This window comes from Gadus morhua, chromosome 1, assembly GCF_902167405.1.
Source record: "Gadus morhua chromosome 1, gadMor3.0, whole genome shotgun sequence".
In the NCBI taxonomy this organism is placed as follows: domain Eukaryota; kingdom Metazoa; phylum Chordata; class Actinopteri; order Gadiformes; family Gadidae; genus Gadus; species Gadus morhua.
In genome coordinates this window covers 5417949-5443292 of record NC_044048.1, presented here as the reverse complement: position 1 = coordinate 5443292, position 25344 = coordinate 5417949, and the positions used below count along the sequence as shown (strand labels likewise).

The window sequence follows — 25344 nt, the reverse complement described above, 5'->3', positions numbered from 1 at the left end:
TAGCAATCACCACATTTTCTGCAGGAAAAGCATTTTCAACCCTTTTCTTTGGTGACCCGATCTGTCTTGTGATACTGATTTCCCCCCCTCCACCCATCCACTGTTTCAACCACCCCGTCGTCGAGACACTCTCCCAGGTAAGACGGTCGGTCTATTGACTACACTTGTTGCTAAAATGTAAAATTACCCTCCTCCTTGAGCCTCCCGAAATGTCTTTACACTTTGTTGCTAAAATATAATATTACCCTCCGCCTTGAGCCTCCCGATATCTCTTGCGAAATTGATATTCCCCCTTCCAACTGTTTTATTTTCATTTTTAGAATGTTTTGTATGCAGGCTATGTGTGACTGTAGGATAGTGCTGCCTGTCTTTGCCAGCTGCCAAACCATGTATAATACTATGTTTAAAGTCGCAGCAGCATTTAATCTGTTACAGTACATGTGTCAATCTAAATGCTTGTAAAACCCTTTGTTTTATTGGTTTGTGAAGATGTTTGAAGAGGCCTTCAGCACGAGGTGTACGTGACCTGTCCGCACTAATAAGGGGCTCCTCTTTTATAGCGGGAACAGACTACGGCTATTTATATGTGCATATTGGTTGTATTTTGTATTTTGTGCTCTTGAAAATGCAATATTGTTTTGTGTTATGTGTTTTGGGCATAGTTGCTAGTTTTATCCTTTTATAATTTATTTAAAATACCACTATACGATCACGTTATGTTGGGCAATTTGTTAATTGCAGAAGCAATCTCTGTATGCAGCAATTCTTCTTATAGACTACGGCTATTTATATGTGCACACAGGTTGTGTGTTGTTATCATATAAATAATAATAATAAATGTTATTATATATTTCCCTCAGCAGTTTTTACATTATAAACCAGGATTTCCACATTATAGCCATGGGTTTAATTACTAGAGACACAGAGAGACAGGAATAACTGATGAGAACAAACCCAATACACACACTTGTGGCATTCAAAGTTTCTATGCAGAAATGTATTGTACTAATTTTTGACAATTAGATTTTATGTCTTAAAGAAAAATATTATAATTATTTGGTGTTTTATATTATGCCTTACTTTAGCAATTCTAATGTCTGTCTTCCATGTCGATAAAGCCTTCTAACTCTTCAATCTTGAATCGTCAAAAATCGCGAGACATAATTGTTTGCTAACCCACCAGACTTCTTCACCTTGCAGTTATTGGGCTCTCTCTTTCTTTATGAAGCTCAGTGTCACAAATAAGACTTTACATCTTCTAATGAAGGCTACGATAGAAATTTGTTTGATTGACATCCAATGTCAGAGAAGTCGGGCTGTGCTTTCTGAACACCAGGAAATGCTAGCGAAGGCGGGACTCCAAGAGGTCTTCCACAATTGGTCTCAACTAGAAAAAGGAAGCAGACAGTCTGGAACCAGTGTGCGGTTAGATACAGAGAGAGAGAGAGAGAGAGAGAGAGAGAGAGAGAGAGAGAGAGAGAGAGAGAGAGAGAGAGGGAAAGCACAGACAAAGGGGGCGACACACACAGACAGAAAAAGAGTCCTATGAAGAAGGAAGAGACAAGTATTACATTTCCCTTCTCTTTTCTGTGGATCTCGAGGTAAGGAAATTTTTATCGAAGCCTATGTCATTCAAAGAATGTTTCACGCAATGACTCAATGAATGAAACTTAATTAAAGGACTGTTTCATTTATTAACAGTTATAGGGTGACCCGGTTTCCTACTTTATACAGGATTTTTGATTGGCTCTGGTTTTTTTCAAAAGTCAAACAACTGCAGGACACTTTTCTAAATCCTGAAGAAAGCAGGGAGGGCTGTAATCATTGGGCTGTGTTTGATGGCCATAGAGGTTAACCTATAGCGTATAGCTGAGTGAAGCCACGTATAGCTAGGTGAAGCCGCATATAGCTTGGTGAAGCCACGTTAAGCTGGGTGAAGGCCAGTATGGCTGGGAGAAGCCCCGTATAGCTGGATGAAGCCGGTCCAAGGCGATTCTCCCAACTTTTGGGGAATAGAACTACGTGAATGTCAAAAGTTAACAGGACTTTAACTTTTGAAAGTCCTGGTATTGGTAATGAGTCCCACACAAACATAATCTCTGTCTGACATTAGGTTTGTTGGGATCTGGTCACCCTAACTGTTTCATTTGAAGGACTGTTTCATTCCATTGTTAGTCAGGTGTCCAGTCATGAAGGAGCAGAAGTTGAAACAGGAAGTTTGCAGTATCCAACAGGAAGCTCCAAGTGCTCGGCAGGCACTGCTCGATAACTTCACCAACCTACTGAAGGTTGCCGAATACTGCCATACGAACTACCTACAGGTACTCGTACTACTACTAGTAATTATATTATTACTATTACTACTGCTAGTACTACTTGTACTACTACTACCTCCAATACTACTAATACTACAATACAAACTACTTAAAGGTAGGGATGTCACGAGAACCGATACTAGAACTGATACCCGGGATGTCATAGGCACCGTAAGTACCGGGGATGCAATTCCTCCGGACGTCATGTGGGCAGCTTATACACCTAAAAGTGTTGTAGTCTGCTGTTAAATGCCAAAGGAACACGGAAGATGGCAACTGCAGCTGCAGCGGGGGCGCCAGCTCCGCCTCGGCTGGTCGAGAAAAATAATAGCGATAATCGTGCCTGGAAGTACTTTTGCGTTTGAGGCGGATGTTCAGGGATTGATAATAGATTTGCAAAAACCTATATGTAAACGGTGCCGTCAACCTTTTCAAAACGAAAGGAGGAAACACTTCCAACTTATCGAAGCACCTCAAAGACAGACATCCAGATTTATTCAAAGAATTCAAGTTGAGTGAGTTTCAAGTCATGTTAGCGTAACATTAACAACGTATCCAGAGTGTTATCTTTCTTATCCTTATCCTGAAATACACCGTGTAAAGCGACGGTCGAACAGAACTTAACCTGTAGCCCCCTTTACTGTTTGCATACACACATAGTGCCACACTACAAACAACCACCACACACGTCATTTTAATCCACTTCATCTTCTTCCAACGCAACGCTTCTTCATTAGTTTATAGTGGTGCCGCGGATCACGGAATTACCCATGAACCATACGGATCAACCCTCACGGTTCGGGACGCAAGTGATCCGCGGATCGGCTGACGATGCAAAACAAAAAAGTTGTGCGTTCACGTAATCGGCGCATGTTTAAAGGCCAATTCTGGTATTTAGCACATTGAGCCCCCTTTCTTATTTGTCTAGGATGAAATATAGTGGTTGACACAGAAATGTTGACTATTGGTCCTGTCTTGGGTATTTGGCTAATTTCAAATCGCCCCTACCTCCTTCACAATGGCCGGCTACGGGAATTCACAAACCTGTCCTTAAAACGACCCTAAGCGTTAGTTTTCAGAAATCTGCAACTCACCGAGTGGTAAGTGGTGTTCGTTGATGTTCCATATCAAGTATCGTAGCGAAATACAGTTTCTGTCGTTTTATTTGGCATTTTGTAAATCACATTGAAACGGAAACCGGACTGGAACCGGAAACGTGCAGGGGGCTTCTCCGTCTCAACCGTATGGCTAGAACCGAGCGAAAAGACTGCAACCAGCCCCCCTTTCCGTTTCCGGTCATCGAATAATGAGTCCATTGTCCAAGTCTTCTGTGCTTCATTTGAACACGGATTAATATGATTTTTTTTACTATCACCGTTAAAAAGGAGAAGGAATAATGCCTCAGATTGCACTTTATTTTGTTTTAAAATATTTTACGATTTAATTTATACATTGGATGGCCATCTTGAGTTGAGTTTATTTTATGTGGACGCAAGCTATTTCTATTTTTTTTACTAGCCATGTTTAAAAGAAGAAGGAATAATGCCTCCGTTTGCACTTAACATTGTTTGCCACCGTTCTTTTTTTAAATGTTATAGTGGTTTATTCTTATTCATTACTTGAAGGCTACATGCCAGTGCCACTGTTTTTTGTATTGTTTTTAATAAATGAGTGTATGTTGAAGTACATGGGATTGCTTTGTTTTAGTTTTTTACCGTGGTATCGAATTTGGTATTGAGAATTGTGGAATTTCACTGTTATTGGTATCGACAACTAAATGTCTGGTATCTTGACATCCCTACTTACAGGTACTACTACTACCTCCAATACTGCTAATACTGTAATATTGGTACTGGTACTACCCCCAATACTACTTATATTGTCATACCACCTAATTACAGTTAGTAGTACTACTTTCAATACTGCTTTTACTGCAATACCAACTACTTACAGGTACTACTCACATACTTATACATAATAACAATGACATACAATTCAGTGTGTTTCTCTCTCTCTTCCCCCGACCCCACAGTCGGGAGTGAGCAGCAAAAAGGCATTGGAGGAAACCAAGAGCTTCACCAGCCAATCGCTGGCCAGTGTTGTTTATCAAATCAGCACATTGGCCAATAGCCTGCTTGGTTTGCTTGATGCTCAGACAAATCTGATTGGTCACATGGAGTCTTCCATCAACCTAATTGGTCAGGTAAACTGTTAGCACCCACAACAACTTTCTCATAGAGTTGTTTAGAATGATTTAAATTAGTAAACAAATAAACGCAAACAAATGAACACATCTACAAATAAACATGTCAGTGTAGCTTTGTCCCCTACTACATACCAGCTAGGTTGCTTTAACATGTTAAATTAACGTGTCTACAAATGGACATATATGTACAGATAGACACTGAAAGATGTTTAGAAGACTGATAATGATGATGTTTGGATGAATGGACGGACGGTCAGACTGTGGAGATGCACAGGGAGAAAGTCGCCCGGAGAGAGATTGGCATTTCCACGGTTATGAAGCGAGTTCCCCGTGGAGCAGAGATGACCCCGGCTGACCCCGCGGTACACCGTCCCACCGAGTACCACCGCCGACCCATCGACTACTCAGTACTGGACTCTGTTGGCCACCAATACACAGTAATGCACAGTAATACACAGTTATTCCCAGTTATACACCGTTATACGCTGTTATACACAGCTATACACAGTTATACACAGTAAAATACAGTAATACACAGTTTTACACTTTAATACACAGGGCCGCAGTAGTTCAGGAGGTAGACCGGGTTGGCTGGTAACCGCAAGGTTGCTAGTTCGATCCCTGGCTCCTCCGAGCTGAGTGTTGAGGTGTCCCTAAGCAAGGCAGCTAACCCTAATTTCTCCCAACGAGCTGGCTGTCTACTTGCATGGCTTACACCGCAGTCGATGTTCACATGAATGGGTGTATATTAGGGCTTTGGATAAAAGCGCTACATAAAATGTAGTCAATTTACCATTTAATACAGTTGTATACACCTTGATACACATGATGCTCAGTAATACACAGAAATTCACCAGTTATACTCAGTAATAGACAGCTATACACAGTTGTACTCAGTAATTCAGTTATAATCAAAATAATAAAAATAAAAAGTCATACACAACAAAACTTACTGGACTGGACTCTCTGTGACACGAATACACAGTAATACTCGTTAGCAGAACCACACATTCACACAAACACAAACCCAAAGAAGGGGTGCTTTGTGAGCGTGGGAAAATGCCTCAATTAATTTATTTCATCTCTCTCTCTCTCTCTCTCTCTCTCTCTCTCTCTCTCTCTCTCTCTCTCTCTCTCTCTCTCTCTCTCTCTCTCTCTCTCTCTCTCTCTCTCTCTCTCTCTCTCTCTCTCTCTCTCTCTCTCTCTCAGATACCAGGGAAGCAGCATTCCGGAATGATCCGTAAAGCTGGCAGCTCAATCAGGTCAAACAGTCTCTTCATTCTCTCATCCAATTGGTCTAAGCACTGGATGGATCCGGATTTCATGTATTGTGTGTATGTGTTTGGTGCAGGTCCTTCAAAGCTCCTGGACCAGTGATATGTCCACTCCCTCCGTCTCTTGGGTCAGTGTGTGTGTGTCTGTGTGTGTGTATTTAATAGCAATAATTAGGGGTCCTACAAAAGAAAGTAGGAACCCAATCTTATTTGTTATTATTATTATTATTATTATTATTATTATTATTATAAGGGGTCAGACGAAAAACGTAGGCACCCTATTGTATTCATAAGTATCATTACTTTTCCCTGAGAAATCGACCATAGCTCAAAAAATACTAGTTCAAAAGAAGAAGAATTGGCAGGCTTGAAGAACTCGCAAAATGAATAAGGGATAAAAAGGATGGGCGGCGCTATAATAAGCTTTAGAAGTGCACCATACTCAACAGGCTGCCATTTCCACTAGGAAAGTGCACTATGCATGAAACTTGTTATTCATGCAACATTCGTCATCATGAACAACTTTCAAGGTCCAACCCATATGGTAAGACCATTTGGATACACTGCAGCGCACTTGACCAAAGGCCAACATTACAACAGATTTGGTGCCGGAAATGGTAAAAGCTGCAAACTCGGCACAAATGCAACAGGTGACTGTGGGACTGTATGATGATCAATTCATAGCAATAAGGCGAAAGACGGCAGAGATATACATTTTATAGTGAAATATAAGAATATATCTGATGTTTAAACAGCTCCAACAATGTGTCAAAAGACGTAGGCTTGGCTTTCAAATATGGCTACTAAGAGGAGATTCCATTGTATACCAATGCCAAATTTTGAAGTCTATATTTGAAAAAAAAGAAGGATGTATTTCTTCGTAGTTGCCTTTCTCTCTTCAACACAGGTTGAGCCTTAAAGCGGTGCACACGTCATTTCGCAAACGTCAGTTTTGACGATGGGTTTTGAAAAAGTATGCTTTAGAACCATGGTTGGTGATGGTTTTGTTATGTTAACTACCGGTAAACCATTTTTTAAGGCATACCAATGCCATATTACCATACAAACCAAGCTCACCATAAATCCATGTAAGATAGACTTTATTTCTCAAAATATACTCAAATCTGCTTTAAACAGTCTATGTGCATGTAGTGTAGTGGTACTGCATCGGATTCATGACCATCGCTGGTTCAAGTCCAACATCAACCAACAACTCTGTGAGACATGACATCAAATCAAATAATGTTTACCTTCATGCCATTAGGCCACCAGCATACTCTTCATACAATAGGGCCCTGTCCTGGTTGCTTTAAACTATATTTATTATTATCTTGTAATTTAATTACACAATTTTCTCCAGCTTTGGCAAGCCTGAGGAACCACCCACTGAGAGTGACGTCATGATGAGCAAAGCCCCGCCCACAAACAATAATGTCACAGGGATACCCGTCTCTTTGAGAACTCCCTGGTCAAATTATCCAGTGGAGCTGGTGGCCCAGCCCACTTCAAAGGAGTTTCTGTCCAATCACAGCCTTCGTCCCCTCTCCACGCCCCCCAGCCTTGAGCCTGGTAGGAAATAACAAAGATACTGCAGTAGTCCTACACGTAGTCCTTCCCATAGTCTCACACATTGTACTACACACAGTACTAAGCACATTACTACACAATCACATAGTCATACGTGTACTATTGTGTAGGACTATGTGTACATTTCGTGGTGCATAATGGGCAACGGTGTTTATTACTCCCTCAGTGGAAGAGGTGACCGTGTTACTGCCCACTCCGGCTACGCCTAAGCTTGATGTAATCTCTAATTCCGCCATCGAGGAACCCAGTCCACCATTTCTGCCACATCCCGACCTTATTCAGGATGGAGAAGGTACATACCTGTCTGTCTGACTGTCTGTCTCCCTTGCTGTCTGTCTGTTTGTCCATCTCTTTATCTGTCGGACTATCTTTCTGTCTTTTACTGAATTTTTTAAACGGTTCCAGTAATCATTCTCTGCCGTATCAATACACAAACACCAGCTTTGCTTTCTGGCTCTCTTCTCTTGAACAGCGATACAGCGCTGACATAGAATAGAATATCTTTATTGTCATTGTAACAAGTACAACGAAATTAAGTGCAGTCCTTGTTCAGTGCAAAAACATCACATTGAGCTAGTACGTACACATGCATAATTAATTAAATTACAACTAAATTAAAACCAGAAAAATAGTCAACTCATAAGACAAACCCACACAAACATTCACATTCATAAATGTGCTTACACAAATGTGATACACAACTATGCTTTGGTAACAACATTTAGTGAGGTTATGGCTGTTGGGTAAAACTAGGGGTGTAACGGTACACAAAAGTCACGGTTCGGTACGTACCTCGGTTTTTAAGTCACGGTATGGTAAGGTACGGTTCATAGTTAAGGGGAAAATTAAAAAAAACTGCTTGTTTGTCAACAACGGAGAATGGCCGTCGATCAGCAGCAATGAAAACACCAATAAACTTGGTTATGGCATTTGCATTTCTGAATTCCCAGACAGGGAATTCGGAAATGCTGTTTTTTTTCCCCACAACAACAATCATAGTAACACCTGGATGGTGCCTTTTCAAATGTGTGTGCTAGGGATGGGAATTTCTGGCAAAAATACTATTTTTATATTCGATATTCGCTGAGAAGTATTCGAATGATATTCGAAAATAGCTCAATCAAGAACCCCCCACGCACGCACGCACACACCTCGGATACCCGCACACACAATGACACAGGGAGAGGCTTTTATGATTTGTATGAAATCAATCTTTTTTATTTCAACAACTGCGTCATCAACATTCAACATCAAAGTTATTTCAACGTGGGCTTAGGCAGATAGACCTACATGCACCGAAAACGGATCGCTATTTATTTATTTAATTATTTATTTAGTTTACTGAACACAGCCTGCATGGTGGTGAACTAGACACTTCAAAAATATAACTTCACACGGTGTCTTTTTAGAATTGATTTGTTACCAGCATTCGTAGTGTTGATCAGCAGAGAAATAGTCTGCCAAAGACGTTGACGTCGCTTAGCAACCGAGGACGCTATTCACCACCGGAAGTTGTAAAGGCCTATGCAAGTCAACGGAGCGTTCAAAAGCTTTGAGAAGAGCCGTGTAATAAATAACGATAGTCACATTCATTATTCGATATTCTACGTGACTCAGACTATTCGACGATCGTTGCCCGCTATGTACGCCACATTTACGTACTGCGGTACACCTCTGTAACCGCTCCAAAGTGCCTGTACCGTGACGGTTCGGTACAAATACGTTTACTAGGGGTGTACCGTTACACCCCTAGTAAAAACGGTTTTCAAACAGTGTGTGACCGGGGTGTGATGAGTCCTGCAGAATGGATTTGGCCTTTTTAAGGCAGCGGGAGCTGTGCAGTTCGTCCAGAGATGGAAGAGGGCAGCCGGTGATTTTCTGCGCTGCCTTTATGACCCCCTGGAGCCTTTTCCTCTGTGCCACAGTGCAGCTTGGTACAAATACGGATTTGGCCGTACAGTGCAGCTTGAGAACCAGACACACAGACAGCAGGTCATTATGCTCTCTATTGAGCAGCGGTAGAAGAACACCAGCAGTTTTTGGGGGATGTTGATCCTCCTGAGAACTCTCAGGAAGTATAGTCTCTGCTGGGCCTTCTTCACTAGCCCAGTGGTGTTGACGCCCCAGGTCAGGTCCTCCATGATGTTAACTCCCAAGAAGCGGAAGTCAGAGACCCTCTTCACACAGAACCCGCCTATCAGCAGCGGCTCTTCCTCCTATAATCCACAACAAGCTCCTTGGTCTTTGTTGTATTGAGGAGCAAGTTGTTGGCGCTGCACCACCCCACCAAACGCTCCACCTCGTCTCTGTAGGCGGTCTCATCCCCCCTTGAGATGAGCCCCACTACTGTGGTGTCATCTGCAAATTTGACGAAGGTGTTGCTGTGGTGGGCGGGAGTGCAGTCGTGGGTGTAGAGGGTATAGAGCAGGGGACTCGGCACACAGCCCTGTGGGGAGCCGAGGCTGAGGGCGGTGGAGGTGTGGGGGCCCACTCTTTCCCTCTGAGTGCGGTCTGATAAAAAGTCTTCAAAGCAAAGGCCGGTGGAGTGTGGTATTCCAATGTCAGACAGTTTGACCACCTGTCTGTGTCGGAGGATGGTATTAAAAGCAGAGCTAAAGTCCATGAAGAGCAGCCGAGCATAACTTCCCTGCTGCTCCAGGTGGGACAATGCAGCGTGGAAGGCTCTGGCCTCAGCGTCCTCAGTAGATCTATTAGCCCTACTATTTCGCCAAGCCTCGCTACTTTCAGCTAGAGTTGCGTTCCATTAACGTGGCTTAAGGGAATCTCCGCTAATTAACCATGGCAATTTATCCGAGCAAACTAACCTGGTCGGTACCAGGCTAACTGTCAGGCTTACTTGAGCGGCGTTTCAGATAAGTCCATCTGTCGGAAATAAGTGTACCATCAGAAGGTTCAGAATATTCAAAGAAATGGAAAATAAAAGGCATGAAAAGTCATTTGATTTCTCCAGTAATCCTTCCTAAGTAACTAAATAGATAGGGATTGAAACCCGGACGACCGGTGCAAGTCCGACATGTTACCTCAAGCCTATCTCCCTGAATACAAATCAACGGACAATATTACATTTAAATATGTTACACTTAATACTACTACTACTCAGAAAATCTGCGATTTTATTACCAGGCGGCTGGTTACGGTGTTCCCTTTTTGAGTTATTATATGCTTGTACTCCTCATAGACCTCCACAAGCAGGCACTAGTCTCAGTGGTATGGTCTTCAGCTTATCTGCCGCGGAGTGATCGATAACCTGTCTGACCATGTCCATTGCTGCAGATAAGAGAAGCTCTTCCGCTTATTGTGTGGGGTTTCTTGGCCTCTGCAATACGATGAGATACGATGAGCTACGTGATCTTTTCAAAAGATCCCGCTCTGTCCTTTTCGGACATTTGATCCATGATTTGACATTCACGATTCTGGGCTGGTTACATATCTCGTGAGCGATTGTAATCCACGATGACGTAAGCCTGAGCAAGGCGCGGCTGAACTACATTGATGGAATGGCTTTAGCCTCAAGTGGAAGTTGGCGTTGGTTCTAACCGGGTTTAATCAACTAAGCGCCGCTTTCGTTAGCGACTTTGATGGAATACCCCTCAGCTCGCCCCTCCCTTCTGTGTTTTGTGCATCCAGAAAGAACTATCATAAACGCAGCGCAAACCCCCACAACACCCACCCCTTGCCGGTGATTGGTTGGAATACTATTTATTTTGGTTTTGAGTGGTTGGTTGTACCATTTGTTTTTGTGTACAATCTCGAAGCATAGGCTGCCTAATTAGACATTAGGGGTGTCAACAATAATCGATTCGGCGATGCATCGCAATGTGTGGCATGCACGATTCAGCATCGATGCGGCAACGTGCCATAATTGATTATGTCGCTGTTTATTATCGGGCCTGAGTGGACAATGGAGTTGTGAAGTACATGCTAAGCGGCAGCGCTAGCTAGCAACAACAACAACACTAGCCTGATTTCCACCGGGGACGTAAGCGCCGCGGTCACAGCTGCTGATCGCTGCCACTCTAATCAATGAAACCATTTCCACCGGCTCAGCAGCGTCCCAGAAGCGGCGCACCGCGCCGCAGCGCTACCATTCGGTAGCACTTCTATTTTTGAAGCGAGCCGTTGCTGAACCACGTCAATTTCAACAGAGCAGATCGATCCGGGCAGGAAGTGGCAAAGTAAAAGCCATAGAGCATCCGGTCAATTTTCAAAATAAAACACAATACGCAGCTCATGTAGCCTATCACAACTTCACATCAACATAACGTCATGACCGGTGGCATCAGGTCAGCAGTTAGTCAATCAAAGGGTCTCAGAGGGTCGTAACATGGTCGACGAGAGACTGATTGTCGAAGTGGAGCAACATAAAATAATTTATGAAATATATCATCCTGTCAGAAAGGTGCCATGTCAGAAAGGACAAAGCCTGGCATTTAATTGCAGTAGGTTTGAAAAAATTTGCCTCATTGTGTGCAGTAGAATTTTGATGCATCGCAATGCATCGTAGAATTGAATTGAATCGAACCGTTACCTGGTGAATCGTAATCGAATCGAATCGTGAGGGCAGTGCCAATGCACACCCATATTAGACATGGTTTTTTTTACAGCTAGCGGATTGTCAGGAAAGATCAGATGAATGTGAACATTTATGTTTCGGCCTATCATCACTGATACAACCTTTTAAAGGGAAATTATGGCAAACTTGATATCGATTTATCTCTCAAATCCAGATATCACATCGTTATCCCGATGCACCCTGGATTTGAGTTGTCTTCTCTGCATCCTGGACCTGAGCTCCTCTAGCTGGACCAGAGAGGGACTAGCTCCTCTAGCTGGACCAGAGAGGGGCTAGCTCCTCTAGCTGGACCAGACAGGGGCTAGCTCCTCCAGCTGGACCAGAGAAGGGGCTAGCTCCTCTAGCTGGACCAGACAGGGGCTAGCTCCTCTAGCTGGACCTGAGAAGGGGCTAGCTCCCCTAGCTTGACCAGAGAGGGGCTAGCTCTTCTAGCTGGACCAGAGAAGGGGCTAGCTCGTCTAGCTAGACCTCAGAAGGGGTTAGCTCGCCTAGATGGACCTCAGAAGGGGCTAGAATTAGCTGGAAATCCTGGCATAGCTCTCCAAGGTAGCTGCAGTCTATGTTGTTCTGTATTCAAAAGCAGTATTGGGCAGCATTTTATATTATATATAAATATATATCCAAGCCGTGTAGTAATTCTCCCGTCAGAGAGTCTGAGGACAGTTTCTGTTTAAGGAATGAATAAAAAAACTAGCATCCATTTCTGACCCTCTTCTAACTCATGGATGTTGAACTTTTCCCCCAACCTCAGGTTGGTAAGTTGACCTCCCGGCGATGGCATTGTCCAGTTTTTGATTTTTGGATATGGCTGAGAAGTCTAGGCTTCAGGAGATCAGGGATCTGCAAAATGTTTAAAGCATTAAGATTAAAAAGTACTTACCCTAATTACTGTGGTAACTTACCTTAAGAAGAAAAATACTGTACCAGACAAAGGCTAACAAACACAACACTGTTGTTTGGTGCATAAAAATGAACATTATAGAGTAGTGTAGTATTGGATCTTAATTTTACAATGCAATAACATAACATAAATACATCTTATACATAAACAAAAGCAATGATATGTACATTTGAAAACCTTTTATACATGTGACATAGGCTTGTTGCTGATGGATCGAGATATTAGACCTATACCTATGCCTTTCTACCTGCCTGCGTGTCTACCTGCTAGTCTGTCTGACTGCCTGCCTGCCTGCCTGCCTCTCTATATACCTGTCTTTTCTTTCTCAGTTTCTTCCACAACTCGGAGGAATCGCATTCGTCGACTGCCCCCCATCTCCCGCTCTCTCTCTCTGAGGGGGAGGGCTCGCCCCCACGACACACACTTACTACCTTCCGTCCAATCATGTAAGACCCTGCTCAGCCCAAAGACAACTGTTACTGAGCGTGCATGCATTTGATTGACATAAGGGTATATATTCATTATTTTAATATATATGATATATATACATGCTTTCCCTGTTGTGTCAGTTGTTTAATCTCCTATCTCGCCCTCCTCTCTTCCTCTAGTGATGATCCCGCCCCCTCCTCCTTATGCTCCTCCTCCTGCTCCTCTTCCTCTCTCCTCTGCTCCTCTTCCTATCTCCTCTGCTCTTCTTCCTCTATCTGCTCGTCTCCGCTTAAATGCCCGCCTACAACACCTGGGTGAGACTTACGCATGCATACACAGACACTGACCTAGGTACATGGATACATTTTGATCAAATTTTAATTCCCCTCAAATCTCTTCAGACCTGGAGCTTCCAGTCCCGCCCCCTCCTCCCCTGTTGGACGACAGCATGCAGTTAAAGTGATATCCCTCTTGCCGCTGACATCAATACTCCTACAGGATTATGGTTGTTTATTTAGAATAATATAAATATGTGTGAGTTTATATATATATATATATTTTGTGTATATATATATATATATTTTGTGTATATATATATATATACACACATAGTTAATAATTAAGTTAATCATCAATAATATAGGTCATGACTGTGATATACATGTATATGTGAGATAGATACTATATATATTCAAAGAATCAAAGGTTTTTATTTGTCACATACTCATACAGGATGTGCAGTGAAAGGTTAGTATACTCTGTATGTTCTGTGCTTAAAAAAATTAATAAAATAGAGTAAAATACTATATAAGAAATGAAATGTATACACAATAAAAACTACATAAACAGGGAGAGATACAAATTGTATTGTGCAATATGGCCATTGTTAAAGTGGGGATGAGGGGATTGTCCAGTGGTTCGGTATCATTTATTGACTGTTCAGATATAAAAAACACACACACACACACACAAACATACACACACATACACACAGACGTATATATGTGAATAAAATATATGCTGTTGAGTAGATTTGGCGGTAACTCAACACGAGTTTCGTTGTGTCTGTATTTAATACCAACTTCGGTTGCTGAAGACTGGACTGAACAACAACAAATGCAGACTGTAAAAGGTCAGAGGCCTGTACAACAGACGACGAGCAACAATAAACAATAGTATTGTCAGCATAAAAAATATATTACAGATTAAACAAGAACATATTAAAGGGGACAAATTATGAAAACAACACTTTTCCTGGGATTTGGGTTGTTTTGGGTCTCTGGTGCTCTTACACGCATACAATCTTTGAAAAAGTCTGTACATTTTTTGAGTGAAATATGCATTTCTGAAAGTACCCCGCCTACAGTTACCAAACGAGCGAGTCGGTTTCGGCGCCCCCTCCTAAGTAGGAAGGGGGCACAGTTGAATATTACCTCCCAATTACCCAATCCCCTCCAATCAGAGCATAGATACGATTTTGTGGACCAGCGGATATGCAGCTCCGGCAGGGGGAACTTGGTGGCAGCTCAGCTCCGGGAGTACAATCCCTTTCCCTCCCTGCTCCGGACTGCCGCCGAAGAGTCCGGAGGAGGAGACATGGACAAGAAAGGGTTTGTACTCGTGGAGCTGAGCCGCCGGACTGCCGCCGAGCTATCCCCGCCAGACTTTCAGCTCCCGGAGGACTCTTCGGCGGCAGTTCAGCTCCCGGAGCTGCCAGCCTGCCGGCTGGACGGCTTCAACGGCGGCTGGACTGCTACAAGGCTTCTGCAGTAGTCCGGCAGTCTGGCAGCTCCGGTGTGGGGAGCTCGGCGGCAGTACAGCATCTCAGCTCCCGGAGTCTTTACTTGTTGCAAAAGTGCCAGAGACGTCAGACGCAGTCTTTGTAATTCATAATATCATCCGAGGCGCACATAGCTTTTGGCCGTGATATTCGATATAATATGTATATATAATATTATTATTATATTATATTATATAGATACAGAGCTCCAGGAGTCCGCAAATGGCAACAATCCCTTCACCATTCTGTGGTTCAGTCTGACAGCTCATTGGTCAATGGGCAGCAGCTCATTGGTCAATGGGCAGCAGCTCATTTGCATTAAAGCTACAGACACCAGAAACAGCGCATTCTGAAGGGACTGAAACAGAGGGGAATAGCGGTAGGCAAGATTTCTTTTCCTAAAATTTATTTCCATCAAACAGCTTCAAAAACATGTTTCCTGGAACTCAAATACTATGTTTACTTGTTGTGAAAACGCCATAATATGGCTCCTTTAAACAAAACTATCAAACAATACATGTACAGAAATACACTGCTCCAGCTCATAACAATTCAATATTTTCTTTCTGAGGAGTTTTTGTTAGTTTTAATATTGTGGTCAATTTTTTCCGCTCATCATCGCAGTTGTTCCACAGCCTAACTAAGTTAACAATAGAAAAGCTAAAAATAGTCCCAGTGATTAGGCCACCGATCTGATGTCAGACTTTTATTTTGACGGACGTACGTGGAACACCTACAGTAGGATAGCCATTGCCATGGTAACTGGATGGCTGTCTGGGCAGTTGCTAAATATTGCGAAGCACAAATATGACCCAGAGTATGTCAAATATGAATTTATGTACATTGAGGAAAAAAAGGTGCCAAACCCCAAGTGTGTGGCATGTAGTGAGTGCTAGTGCACAAGAGAGCATGAAACCATCAAAATGAAACGTCATTTGGAAACAAAGGATCCAATGTGCAAAGACAAACTGGTCGAGTACTTTCGAAGACGACTCCATGAGCTGAGGTCATCACAGATGTGCCTAACATCATCATGTTGCAAACAAGAACCGGCACTCTGCGCATCTTACCACGTAGCTCATCGTATTGCAGAGGCCAAGAAACCCCACACAATAAGCGGAAGAGCTTCTCTTATCTGCAGCAATGGACATGGTCAGACAGGTTATCGATCACTCCGCGGCAGATAAGCTGAAGACCATACCACTGTCAAATGATATTTGGTATTTCTGCCACAGGATTCCATTGACCACACAGTCCCTTACTGACACATCTAAAGGTACGAACACACCAAACGCGTTACCCGCGTAAGATTTACGCGTGTAAAGCAGCTAAAATGTTGCTTGACCATTTTGTGTCAAAAATGGTCCTACGCAGCTACGCGCCTACGCTCCTAGATGAGCCCGCCCAAAACTTTTTTTCCCCCGCTATTTTTCTTTTGCTGAAACATGGCTGACATCGCCACCATCGCTGCGCTTTATTTGCTGTGGGAGTCCGAGGAGCGTCGCAAACGCAAACGCCGTCGTGTTTGGGTGCACGACATCCTCCCTGGAGACGGCCACAGCTGGGTGAGTTTCACCACTTGCTCCAAGAACTCCGCACATCTGTTTCCCCTCTTGCACCTACATGCTATGCATTTCCTGTCAAGGCCTAAAAAAAATTTTTGTTTGGTTCCGGTTTCCGACCGACCCTGTCAATTTATGTGCGACCCAAATTATTTTATGAGCTTTATAAAAAAAAAAAAAATAAAAAAATTTTTTTTTTTTGATGCAAACTATAATTACGTTTTGGTACAGCACCTCTTCATTCTGTACAAGGATGAGCGAATTTTCTCGTTTTTAAATGAAAACAACCTACCTATCATTCGCTGCCGCTGGAAAAAATAAAATAAAAAAATAAAATAAATTCCCTACCTACCCATGACCTCAACTGACAACCAACAGGAACCAAACTTTTTTTTTTTTTAGGCCCAATGCTCCACCCAGTGTTTCAACAGTGTTTTTATATATTATCTATGGTTTCAACCTAAACGCAAATCTTCATATACATGCATGTCACCTGAGTTTGAATATGAGTCAACATATTCATTCTTGACCCCCTTGTCATGCTTTTGAAAGTAAAATAAGCTGATGCAAAATGCACTGTAAACACTAGTCAAGACATATACCTGTGCAGTGATATCAGTAAGATAATTGGCCTACATATTTGGTATACAACTAAAATTCTCAATAAGGCTAAAATAAATTATTCATGTGTTGCAGATTCCTGGCTACTGGCGATTCGTTCCGGAAGATAACCACCAGCTTCCGGGTCGGGGCCTCCACCGTGGCTTCCATCGTGTCCGATGGGGTGACGGCTATATGGGACTGCCTGGTGGAGGAGTTCATGGCTGTGCCCACTACCGAGGACTGGAGGGTGATTGCGCAGCAGTTCGAGGAGCAGTGGAACTTCCCTCTCTGTTGCGGTACCATCGATGGGAAGCATGTTGTTCTGAAGGCCCCTGCGAACTCCGGTTCGCAGTTCTTCAACTACAAGGGAACATTTTCCATTGTTCTCTTGGCAGTTGTCGACGCAGACAAGTGCTTCCGCATCATCGATGTGGGGGGCTATGAGAGAACCAGTGATGGATGAATTCTGGCCAACTCTGTGTTTGGTCAGGCCCTCCGAGCTGGCGATCTCAAGCTCCCTGCTGACAGAGTACTGTCAGCGGCTGCGCAGAGAGGACCCCTGCCTCATGTGTTTGTAGCGGACGAGGCCTTTCCGCTACGGACCGACCTCATGAGGCCATTCCCCGGACGCATCCTCCCCCGAGAGCGGCGCGTCTTTAACTACCGACTGTCCCGGGCTCGGTTGGTGGTTGAGAACGCCTTCGGCATCCTCTCCTCCCAGTGGCGGATCTACCGGAGGGTCATCGAGGTCCGTCCTGAGCTGGCGGAGAGATGCGTCAAGGCCACCTGTGTGCTCCACAACCTCCTCCGCAGAACAGCACCAACAGCAGCAGTGAGAGATTGCCTCCCTGTTGGTGTGGTGTTGCCTCTGCCAGGGCTGGGGAGAGTGGCTGCCAACAACGCCGGGAGAGAGGCCATCCGGATCCGCGAGACCTTCACCTCCTACTTCTCTGCAGAAGGGACCCTCTCGTGGCATGACACCATCGTATAGTGCAGTGCACAACAACCCCAAAACGGCTCTTTTAAGAGCCACCCACACAAAACAAAAGGGATTCCTTCATTATTATCAAATTGTTATTAAAATTGTTCAATTAAGTAGTGTTATTAAAAATGTATATTTGTGTCCATGCATGCTAGATCTTAAAATCATATATTGAGAGAAGAGTTGTGAGAAATATTTTATTTAAAAAATAATTATAAAAATAAAAATAACATAAGAACAATATGATATAAACATAACAGAACAATAACAAATTAACAGTTAACAGTAGCACAGTGACATCAGCCTAGTTCTTTCCCTGGAGAGATTGTCACCACCACTAGCTAATAGGCTTAAAAAGGTTCCAAATTAAGGGTGAAATTGTCAAATATGACCTTACGAATTTTGAATTTAACGTACTCCAGTGCTTCAGGTGGCAATCTCTCCAGGGAAGGAACTAGGCCCATGACAAAGTGCTCATTCCCAGAGAGCGGGGTAGGGGTAGGCACAGCATTTTGCCTCTGCAGGGCCTGGAGGATGGCTCCCTGCATATTTGTGTTCCCCTCTGGTACCCTGGCTCTCTTCCTCTTCGTCCCTGTATGGAATGTAAAACACCATCATTTGTAAGTTAGTGCAATACTTCACAAGTGAAAAGCCTGTTGAACATGCATGTGTGTTTGGTTTGAAGTGTTGTAACTTTAACTTAGTAGTAATTAGGGCTTTCAAATTAACGTGTTAATTTCGATTAATTAATCAGGGGAGGATCAAGAAGTTACGAGGGAGAGAGAAGGGAGAGAAACAAACGGTAGGCTATACAGCTGTTTATAAACAGGCATAAAAGTGTTGCATAGGTATGCGATTAACTTAGATGAATCACAGATTCATCTAGATGAATCACAGTAATCACAGAGCCTGTAATTAATTTGATCAATTTTTTAAATTGCTTGACGGCTCTAGTAGTAATCCATAAACCGTCTTCTTATCAGTTAAAGCTTAAACGGTTAGCCATAAACATAGTTGAACCCCTGAAATTAATGCTATACATCTTTGTCCTGTACATACCGCTCTGTGGTCTTGGGGCAGGGCCAGCCTCAGGGACAGGTACACAGGAAGGGCCAGCGGCAGGGACAGGGACAGGGGCAGGAGCAGGAGCAGGAGCAGCATCAGCGTCCTCTGGGTCTGACTCACTGCTGGGCTGGTCTATGTTATTGAGAAAGAAGACTTGTTTTTTTTTGCTTGGATGATATATGCATGATCTATACAGGGACGCTGGAAGTAATTCACAGTTGGGGGGGCTGAGAAACGTTCCGATGACGTCATAATGCGAAAGGTCAAACATAAATAAATAACGTTCTCGATAGGGTGTTACACTTGGTTATTTATATGCCTAGTAATCATGTGATAAAGGCTATAATGAGATGTCATCACAACCAACCTGTATTAGACCAGAGGTTTTAGAAATACACCATAAGGCCAACTTGTGAATGTGCTTCATTGAATCACACATGAAATGCAAGTATTTCTCAGAATATGTCTTTAATTAAGACCTCAAATATTTAATTACACGCACAAGGTACTGATATTATGCATTAGACAGTGTTATAAACAAGTAACATAGCCTAGATGAGGCTAACTGATTTGATAGTTTTAACAAACTTAACGTTAAGAAAAAACTCCTTCCTCCGAACTCCGAAGCAAACGCACGCATGCAAGCACGCACACAGTGGTGACCTACAAACCATCCTCCTCTTGCGCCCATTCAAAGAACTACAGAAGAATACACACAAAAAATAAGTAGATTAGTACTATTAGCCAAAAGGACTAACAACAACATTTTTTTTTCCAACTAATCCAGCTGCACGGCCACTACATAATGAGATCACAAACCAACCATCTGATATCGCTAATCAAGGACCCACACCGATATGCAGTTAAAATACATTTTCTTACCTTAAGTAGATGGTAGGACTCCAAAGGTGGTCTTTCGTTCTGGGGTGGTGCTGATGAATTCCGTCATCAGAGCAGGGACGTCCAGTGTATCCAGAATATCCTGGTGCATATGTAGAAGGGCCAGGTGAGTGAGTCTTCTCTGTACGACGGTGTTGCGCAGCCAGGTCTTCTTCAAGCGGCGCAGTGCAGAGAATGACCTCTCTAATGAGGCCACTGAGATGGGCAAGGAAAGAGCGAGATGGAGTAGATTTCCTACGTCCTTGAAAAGACCTCTTGTTTGGGCGCGCGTATTTATTTATTTATTTCCACGGGGGTTTTTGCATTTCACATTCAGCCTCTCGCCACCAGGGGGGGCTGCATCCCACCCAGCCCCCCCCACTTCCAGCGTCCATGGATCTATATTACAGCACATTAAAGATAGACAGAATCGTGCCGCACTGTAAACCGTTCCTGTGGCAATAATACAGAAGCTGTACGTGTCTTCACTTGTCAACAAACCTGTATTGTGCGATGGCCCTGCTGCTGCCTCCTCAAGCTCCTCATCATCTCCTGCCCCTGACAGTGAAGTCTCTGGAGCCCCGTCCTCCTCTACCTCCTCTGCCCCCCGAGCAGGGGTGGACTGGCCATCTGGCATACAGGGCATCGTCCCGGCGGGCCGTTTACCCAATGTGGGCCGGTCCGGTCCGCTATGTTTTGTCTTTTACTCTCTCTCTAAATTGGGGCTAGCAGTGTGTGGCCAGCCTCGACACATATTATTGGTCTATGTTTGTCATTGTCAATCAATCATGGGCTGACAGGCTCAGAGAGCCCTGACAGTGCCGTCAATCACAACAGAAACTAGGGTGGGGGGGACCTCATGGCATGGGCCGGAGTCGTGACGGAGCTGAAAATGGATAAGCGTAAGAAACGCCCAGGTGGCGCTGAAAAACTGCGACTCTCTGGAGGGGGAAGCTGCTAAATGTTCAAAGTTTACAGACCTATTTGGTGCCGGGGTCAACACCCCAGCTGTTGCTGCTGCACCGGGAGACGAGCGAGTGGAGGCATATATGCTAAGTAACTTAGCCTGGGGCTAGCTAGGCTACATTTTGAGACATGTCCAAAACAAAACGTTTTTACATTGAATGTGATGTGACTTAATTAACTGCATACTTGTGACAACATATTAGCCCAGAGTTGAAGGGCTGTGACTGTTGGAAGTTGTGGTTGATTTTGTTTAAATATGCCGGATTGTGATATTATGGGTTATTATTGTTCAGATGATTTAGCTAAGGTAGCTAACAGCTTCTAACGTCAGCAGCCTCTTGTTGCCATAGCATCAGTAAACATTGACATGGACTAATGAGCTGTAAATGGAGATGCAGAATCATCATCAAAGTATCTCACCGAATACAAGTAAACCTATAGGAAATAATTCGTTTAAATTGCAATATTTGCCATTGAATTTATTTGTAATCTTTCAATTCATTTATTGTTTACTGAGGTGATGACTGTTTCATGTGTTGAGAGGAATGCAATATGTTTAAAGGTTTATGTGAAGAAAAATACAATATGTGTGATAAAATGACAATTGGTAAAATGTCTCTTTATATTCTCTGCTACCATCATCTCCTGTCAAACAGGTTTTCCTGACCTTATAGAAGTTCTTCTACTATGAGAGAGAGAGAAAGAGAGAGAGAGGGGGGGAGTGATGGTGAGAGAGAGAGAGAGAGAGAGAGAGAGAGAGAGAGAGAGAGAGAGAGAGAGAGAGAGAGAGAGAGAGAGAGAGAGAGAGAGAGAGAGAGAGAGAGAGAGAGAGAGAGAGAGAGAGAGAGAGAGAGGGGGGGGGGGGAGTGATGGTGAGAAAGAGAGAGAGAGAGATATTCGCCTTGACTTTGCAAGTTTACTATGCAACTTGTTTCGTGTCAGATTGAAACAGGTTTATTTCCTGGTTGAAAATTTTCATATTGAAGATTTTATTTCCTGGTTGAAAATTTTCATATTGATGATTTTAATTTCAAACATCTGCATTTCTTTTAAGTTCAATTAACAGTTATGCAGGTAGGTCTTAGGGCTCTTTTGAGACTTAAGTCATCCTTCATGACATAAATTTGTTCACTAAGTGTCACTACGTCACAAAAAGGCTACATGGCTACATATACTTGTCACTCAGTACACATATACTGAGTACATGTTCTGTTTGCTGTTTCTTGCAGGTCATGAATTTGGTGAGGAGTGTAGCTGGCTGGCTGCGGACGAGGAAGTAGGGCAATATATATATTGCCCTAAATATAACCATAAATAGAGAATTTATATTTTTTGTTTTTATCCATAGCTGAGTGAAAAAGTCTAATGTCTAATATGAGAATGCATATCTGTTCAGACCTGTAATTCATGTCTTAGACTTTTTCTCGCAGCTACAGATAAAAAAATAAAATTCTCTATGGTTTCACAATGTCAGTCACAGTTCAAACAAATGAGTTTCAGCTCTAATGCTGCTACTGTCTGTAATATGATTCTATTTAGATTATTTGTCAGGATATTTTGTTATTATTGTCTGAGTCTGGTTTTAACTAATGCTGGGCTTACACCAAAAGATTTTCACATTCACAGACTAAAAGCTGCAACAGAGAATTTAGCGTTGGATCAAGTGTGATATTTAACCAGGGTTTTGTAGATATGTAGATACTGGGGTTGGAGATGCAGCGACCACAGGATGTCTGTTAACTTCCTGTTCAGGTTTCACACCTTTCAGCACAAGAGACACAAACTTGAAAAACAAAAACAAAAAAAAGCAACAACTGCTATTTGCAGAGCTGTACTATTATCCGGATGTATGTACTTGATTAAATTGTTTTAATAAAGTACATACAGGGTTCTTCCCGTTCGTCTCGTCCAACCCCTAGTGCTGATAATTTAGTGGGCTGGTCAGGACAGAAAATGCCAGGGCTGAATTTTAAGGACAGGACCCCAGCGAATTTCCATCTCTTCACTATCCCTGCCGCTGACCTGCTCTTTTCCCACTTTTTCTCTCTCATATACCTGTCCCTGAGCGACTTCCACTTCCTGCGACATACGTCCACTGACAAGAACATATATACATATTAAGTTGTGTAACCTGACAAGCGGGACAGTCTGTTGTGGTAGTATCACTTAATATTACTGCTAACTGGTGCTACCGCTAACCGGCGCTAACTTTTTTCATAGTAGAACACAAGCTGAAGCCAAGCAAAATACACATGCACATTATTCACTGATCTTACCAGGAAAGCCAGTATCCTCGGCCACGTCGACCCACGCCCTCTCTTTTTTGTTCCTGTCCCTGTACGACACCATCGTTGTGTCGTACAGGACAGGACGGCTGCACACTGCTACTATCAGGTTTTGGTCCTCCATTTCTGTTCTGTCCTCTCCGTCTCTCTGCCAGTGACGTCGGGTCAAGCTCAACGCTGATTGGGCAACGCGGCTAATCGTCATGCGTAGGAGCGTAAAAAGTTCAATTTTTTGAACTCCTTGTGTAGGCGCGTAGGTGCGTTAGGTGCGTATATACGCAGCTCATACGCGGCTAACGCGGCTACAATGTTGCTTTAGCGCATGTCACGCATCTACGCAGCTCATACGCGCGTAAACCAATGGTTCCCTATGGAAAAGTTGCCGATTTTATACGCGTCTTACGCGGGTAACGCGTTTGGTGTGTTCCCACCTTAAGTAAAAGGGTTCCTTGAAGTCTGGGGCGGCCAGGGACGCGGCACTATACATGCTTTGTTTTAGTCTGGTAAATGCCTCTTCCGCCTCAGGGGTCCATTCCAAGATGGCTTTTCGGTGTCCTGCTTTGGTGATAAACTGTCGCAGAATAGGTAGGCGCATTGAAGAAAGTCTGGTGACATAAATTTCCTTGGTTTGAATAAAAATGGGTTGCGAGTGTGACATAATGACATGGTAAATGTGGGTCCCAAGGCCAGACCTGTTGAGAACCACTGGTATAAACAATATTTAAAGAGTAAATTGTTAATTATAAAGTGGCTAAGTACCAGAAATGTAATGTAAACAAAGGGAAAGTGTCCCAGTGATCAAGTATATATATTTGTATACATAACTTTATTTATCTAGCACTTTTCATACACAAGGCAGACTCAAACTGCTTCACATATAAACATTGTCATAAAAATAAAAGAAAATAATAGATAAGTAAAAGAAAACATATGCAAAGAAATTAGTAAAATCGAAAGTTAAAAAGGGCATTTTAGTATTAAAATAGAAAATAAAGGCAAAGTTAGAAAAGCTTTTTAGGAAGTGCAATGTTTTTAAGATTTGGCAGAAAGCTAAAGCAAACATAAAAGTCTTCAGTCTTGTTTTAAAGGTGCTCAGAGTTGGGGCAAGTCTTAAATCCTCAGGGAGTTTATTCTAGCTATTTGTTGCATAGTAACTAAATCCTGCTTTCCCATGTTTCGTGTTTACTCTGGGGATAATTAACAGATTGGTCTCAGAGGATCTTAGTGGTCTAGAAGGCTTATGTAGTGGAAGCATATCAGTTAAATATTTTGGGCCTAAACCATGTAGGGATTTATAGTTTATTATATAGGTTATTATATTTAGTTATATCAACAGTAAAGATGACAGCGCCTTCTCCATTTATGCAGACTGTCTATGATTGTTGACACTGTCACGAAAATAAGCATGTAAGCTGTATATCCGCACATTGCCACAAGGGAGTAGGACCAAATATATAAGCTGTAATAACTGCTCATGGCCACAAGATGGCAGCATATTCACACATATGAGGAAGCCGGAGGCGGGCTCTCAGATCATAGCCACCAGAGCATATACGACCTCATATAGGCCACGCCTACTCTGTATAGGAGCAGGTGCGCCCCAGGGAAGACAGAAACACACGGTACACTGCAAAAAAGGCCCTTCTAGAAATAAGCCTAATATTCCTAAATCTAGCCAAATGATCTTCTATTGTATTGAGAAAAATCTGTCAATGGGGTAAGCAAAATGTACTAGGTTAGAAATCTTACAACTACAGTCTAGCCACTGGAAAATCATAATGTGCCATAAAACTAGACAAATAGGCTAGAATTTGAGCAAACTGAGCTTACTACAAGCAATACAATCATATTTATGTAAGACAGAGTAACTTAAAATGAGTAATTTAGTCTTTTAATTAGCTGACTATTAGACTTTA

General features: G+C 42.9%; 2 protein-coding genes across 8 annotated transcripts; one reads left to right on the top strand and one right to left on the bottom strand.

The window, feature by feature from the left end:
• Positions 1–1464: 1464 nt before the first annotated feature.
• Positions 1465–14359, top strand: LOC115548811 (abl interactor 1). 4 transcript variants are annotated; one of them, XM_030363668.1, is made up of 11 exons: positions 1465–1601; positions 2176–2321; positions 4348–4518; positions 4779–4958; positions 5731–5783; positions 5873–5923; positions 7156–7364; positions 7549–7674; positions 13207–13323; positions 13486–13620; positions 13708–14359. In XM_030363668.1, the coding sequence occupies exons 2-11, from the start codon at positions 2190–2192 to the stop codon at positions 13767–13769; spliced, it is 1236 nt and encodes a 411-aa protein (XP_030219528.1). In that variant the 5' UTR covers positions 1465–1601; positions 2176–2189; the 3' UTR covers positions 13770–14359. The 4 variants fall into 4 exon arrangements, with proteins under 4 accessions (XP_030219528.1, XP_030219539.1, XP_030219537.1 ...); XM_030363679.1 differs by lacking the exon at positions 4348–4518; XM_030363677.1 differs by lacking the exon at positions 13486–13620.
• Positions 14360–18416: 4057 nt separating this feature from the next.
• LOC115552178 (uncharacterized) lies at positions 18417–21207 on the bottom strand. 4 transcript variants are annotated; one of them, XM_030368037.1, is made up of 5 exons: positions 20679–21200; positions 20181–20280; positions 19892–19997; positions 19293–19430; positions 18417–18825 (listed from the first exon to the last, which is right to left on the bottom strand). In XM_030368037.1, exons 1-5 carry the CDS (start codon positions 20821–20823, stop codon positions 18688–18690), a joined length of 627 nt encoding a protein of 208 aa, XP_030223897.1. In that variant the 5' UTR covers positions 20824–21200; the 3' UTR covers positions 18417–18687. The 4 variants fall into 4 exon arrangements, 1 of the variants encoding a protein (XP_030223897.1); XR_003978282.1 differs by having other exon boundaries at positions 19293–19997; positions 20181–20393; positions 20679–21207; XR_003978284.1 differs by lacking the exon at positions 19892–19997 and having other exon boundaries at positions 18787–18825; positions 20679–21204.
• Between the last annotated feature and the right edge of the window lie 4137 nt (positions 21208–25344).

What these genes read in the sequence shown, in the direction of transcription:
- LOC115548811 (XM_030363668.1), top strand. Translation starts at nt 2,190, where the DNA reads ATGAAGGAGCAGAAGTTGAAACAGGAAGTTTGCAGTATCCAACAGGAA. An exon ending in GCCATACGAACTACCTACAG is followed by an intron (nt 2,322 to 4,347) that starts GTACTCGTACTA and finishes CCGACCCCACAG; the next exon opens with TCGGGAGTGAGCAGCAAAAA. An exon ending in ACTACCTTCCGTCCAATCAT is followed by an intron (nt 13,324 to 13,485) that starts GTAAGACCCTGC and finishes CTCTTCCTCTAG; the next exon opens with TGATGATCCCGCCCCCTCCT.
- LOC115552178 (XM_030368037.1), bottom strand. Translation starts at nt 20,823, where the DNA reads ATGCCCTGTATGCCAGATGGCCAGTCCACCCCTGCTCGGGGGGCAGAG. An exon ending in AGTCCTACCATCTACTTAAG is followed by an intron (nt 19,998 to 20,180) that starts GTAAGAAAATGT and finishes ATTCTTCTGTAG; the next exon opens with TTCTTTGAATGGGCGCAAGA. An exon ending in TGCCCCAAGACCACAGAGCG is followed by an intron (nt 18,826 to 19,292) that starts GTATGTACAGGA and finishes CATTCCATACAG; the next exon opens with GGACGAAGAGGAAGAGAGCC.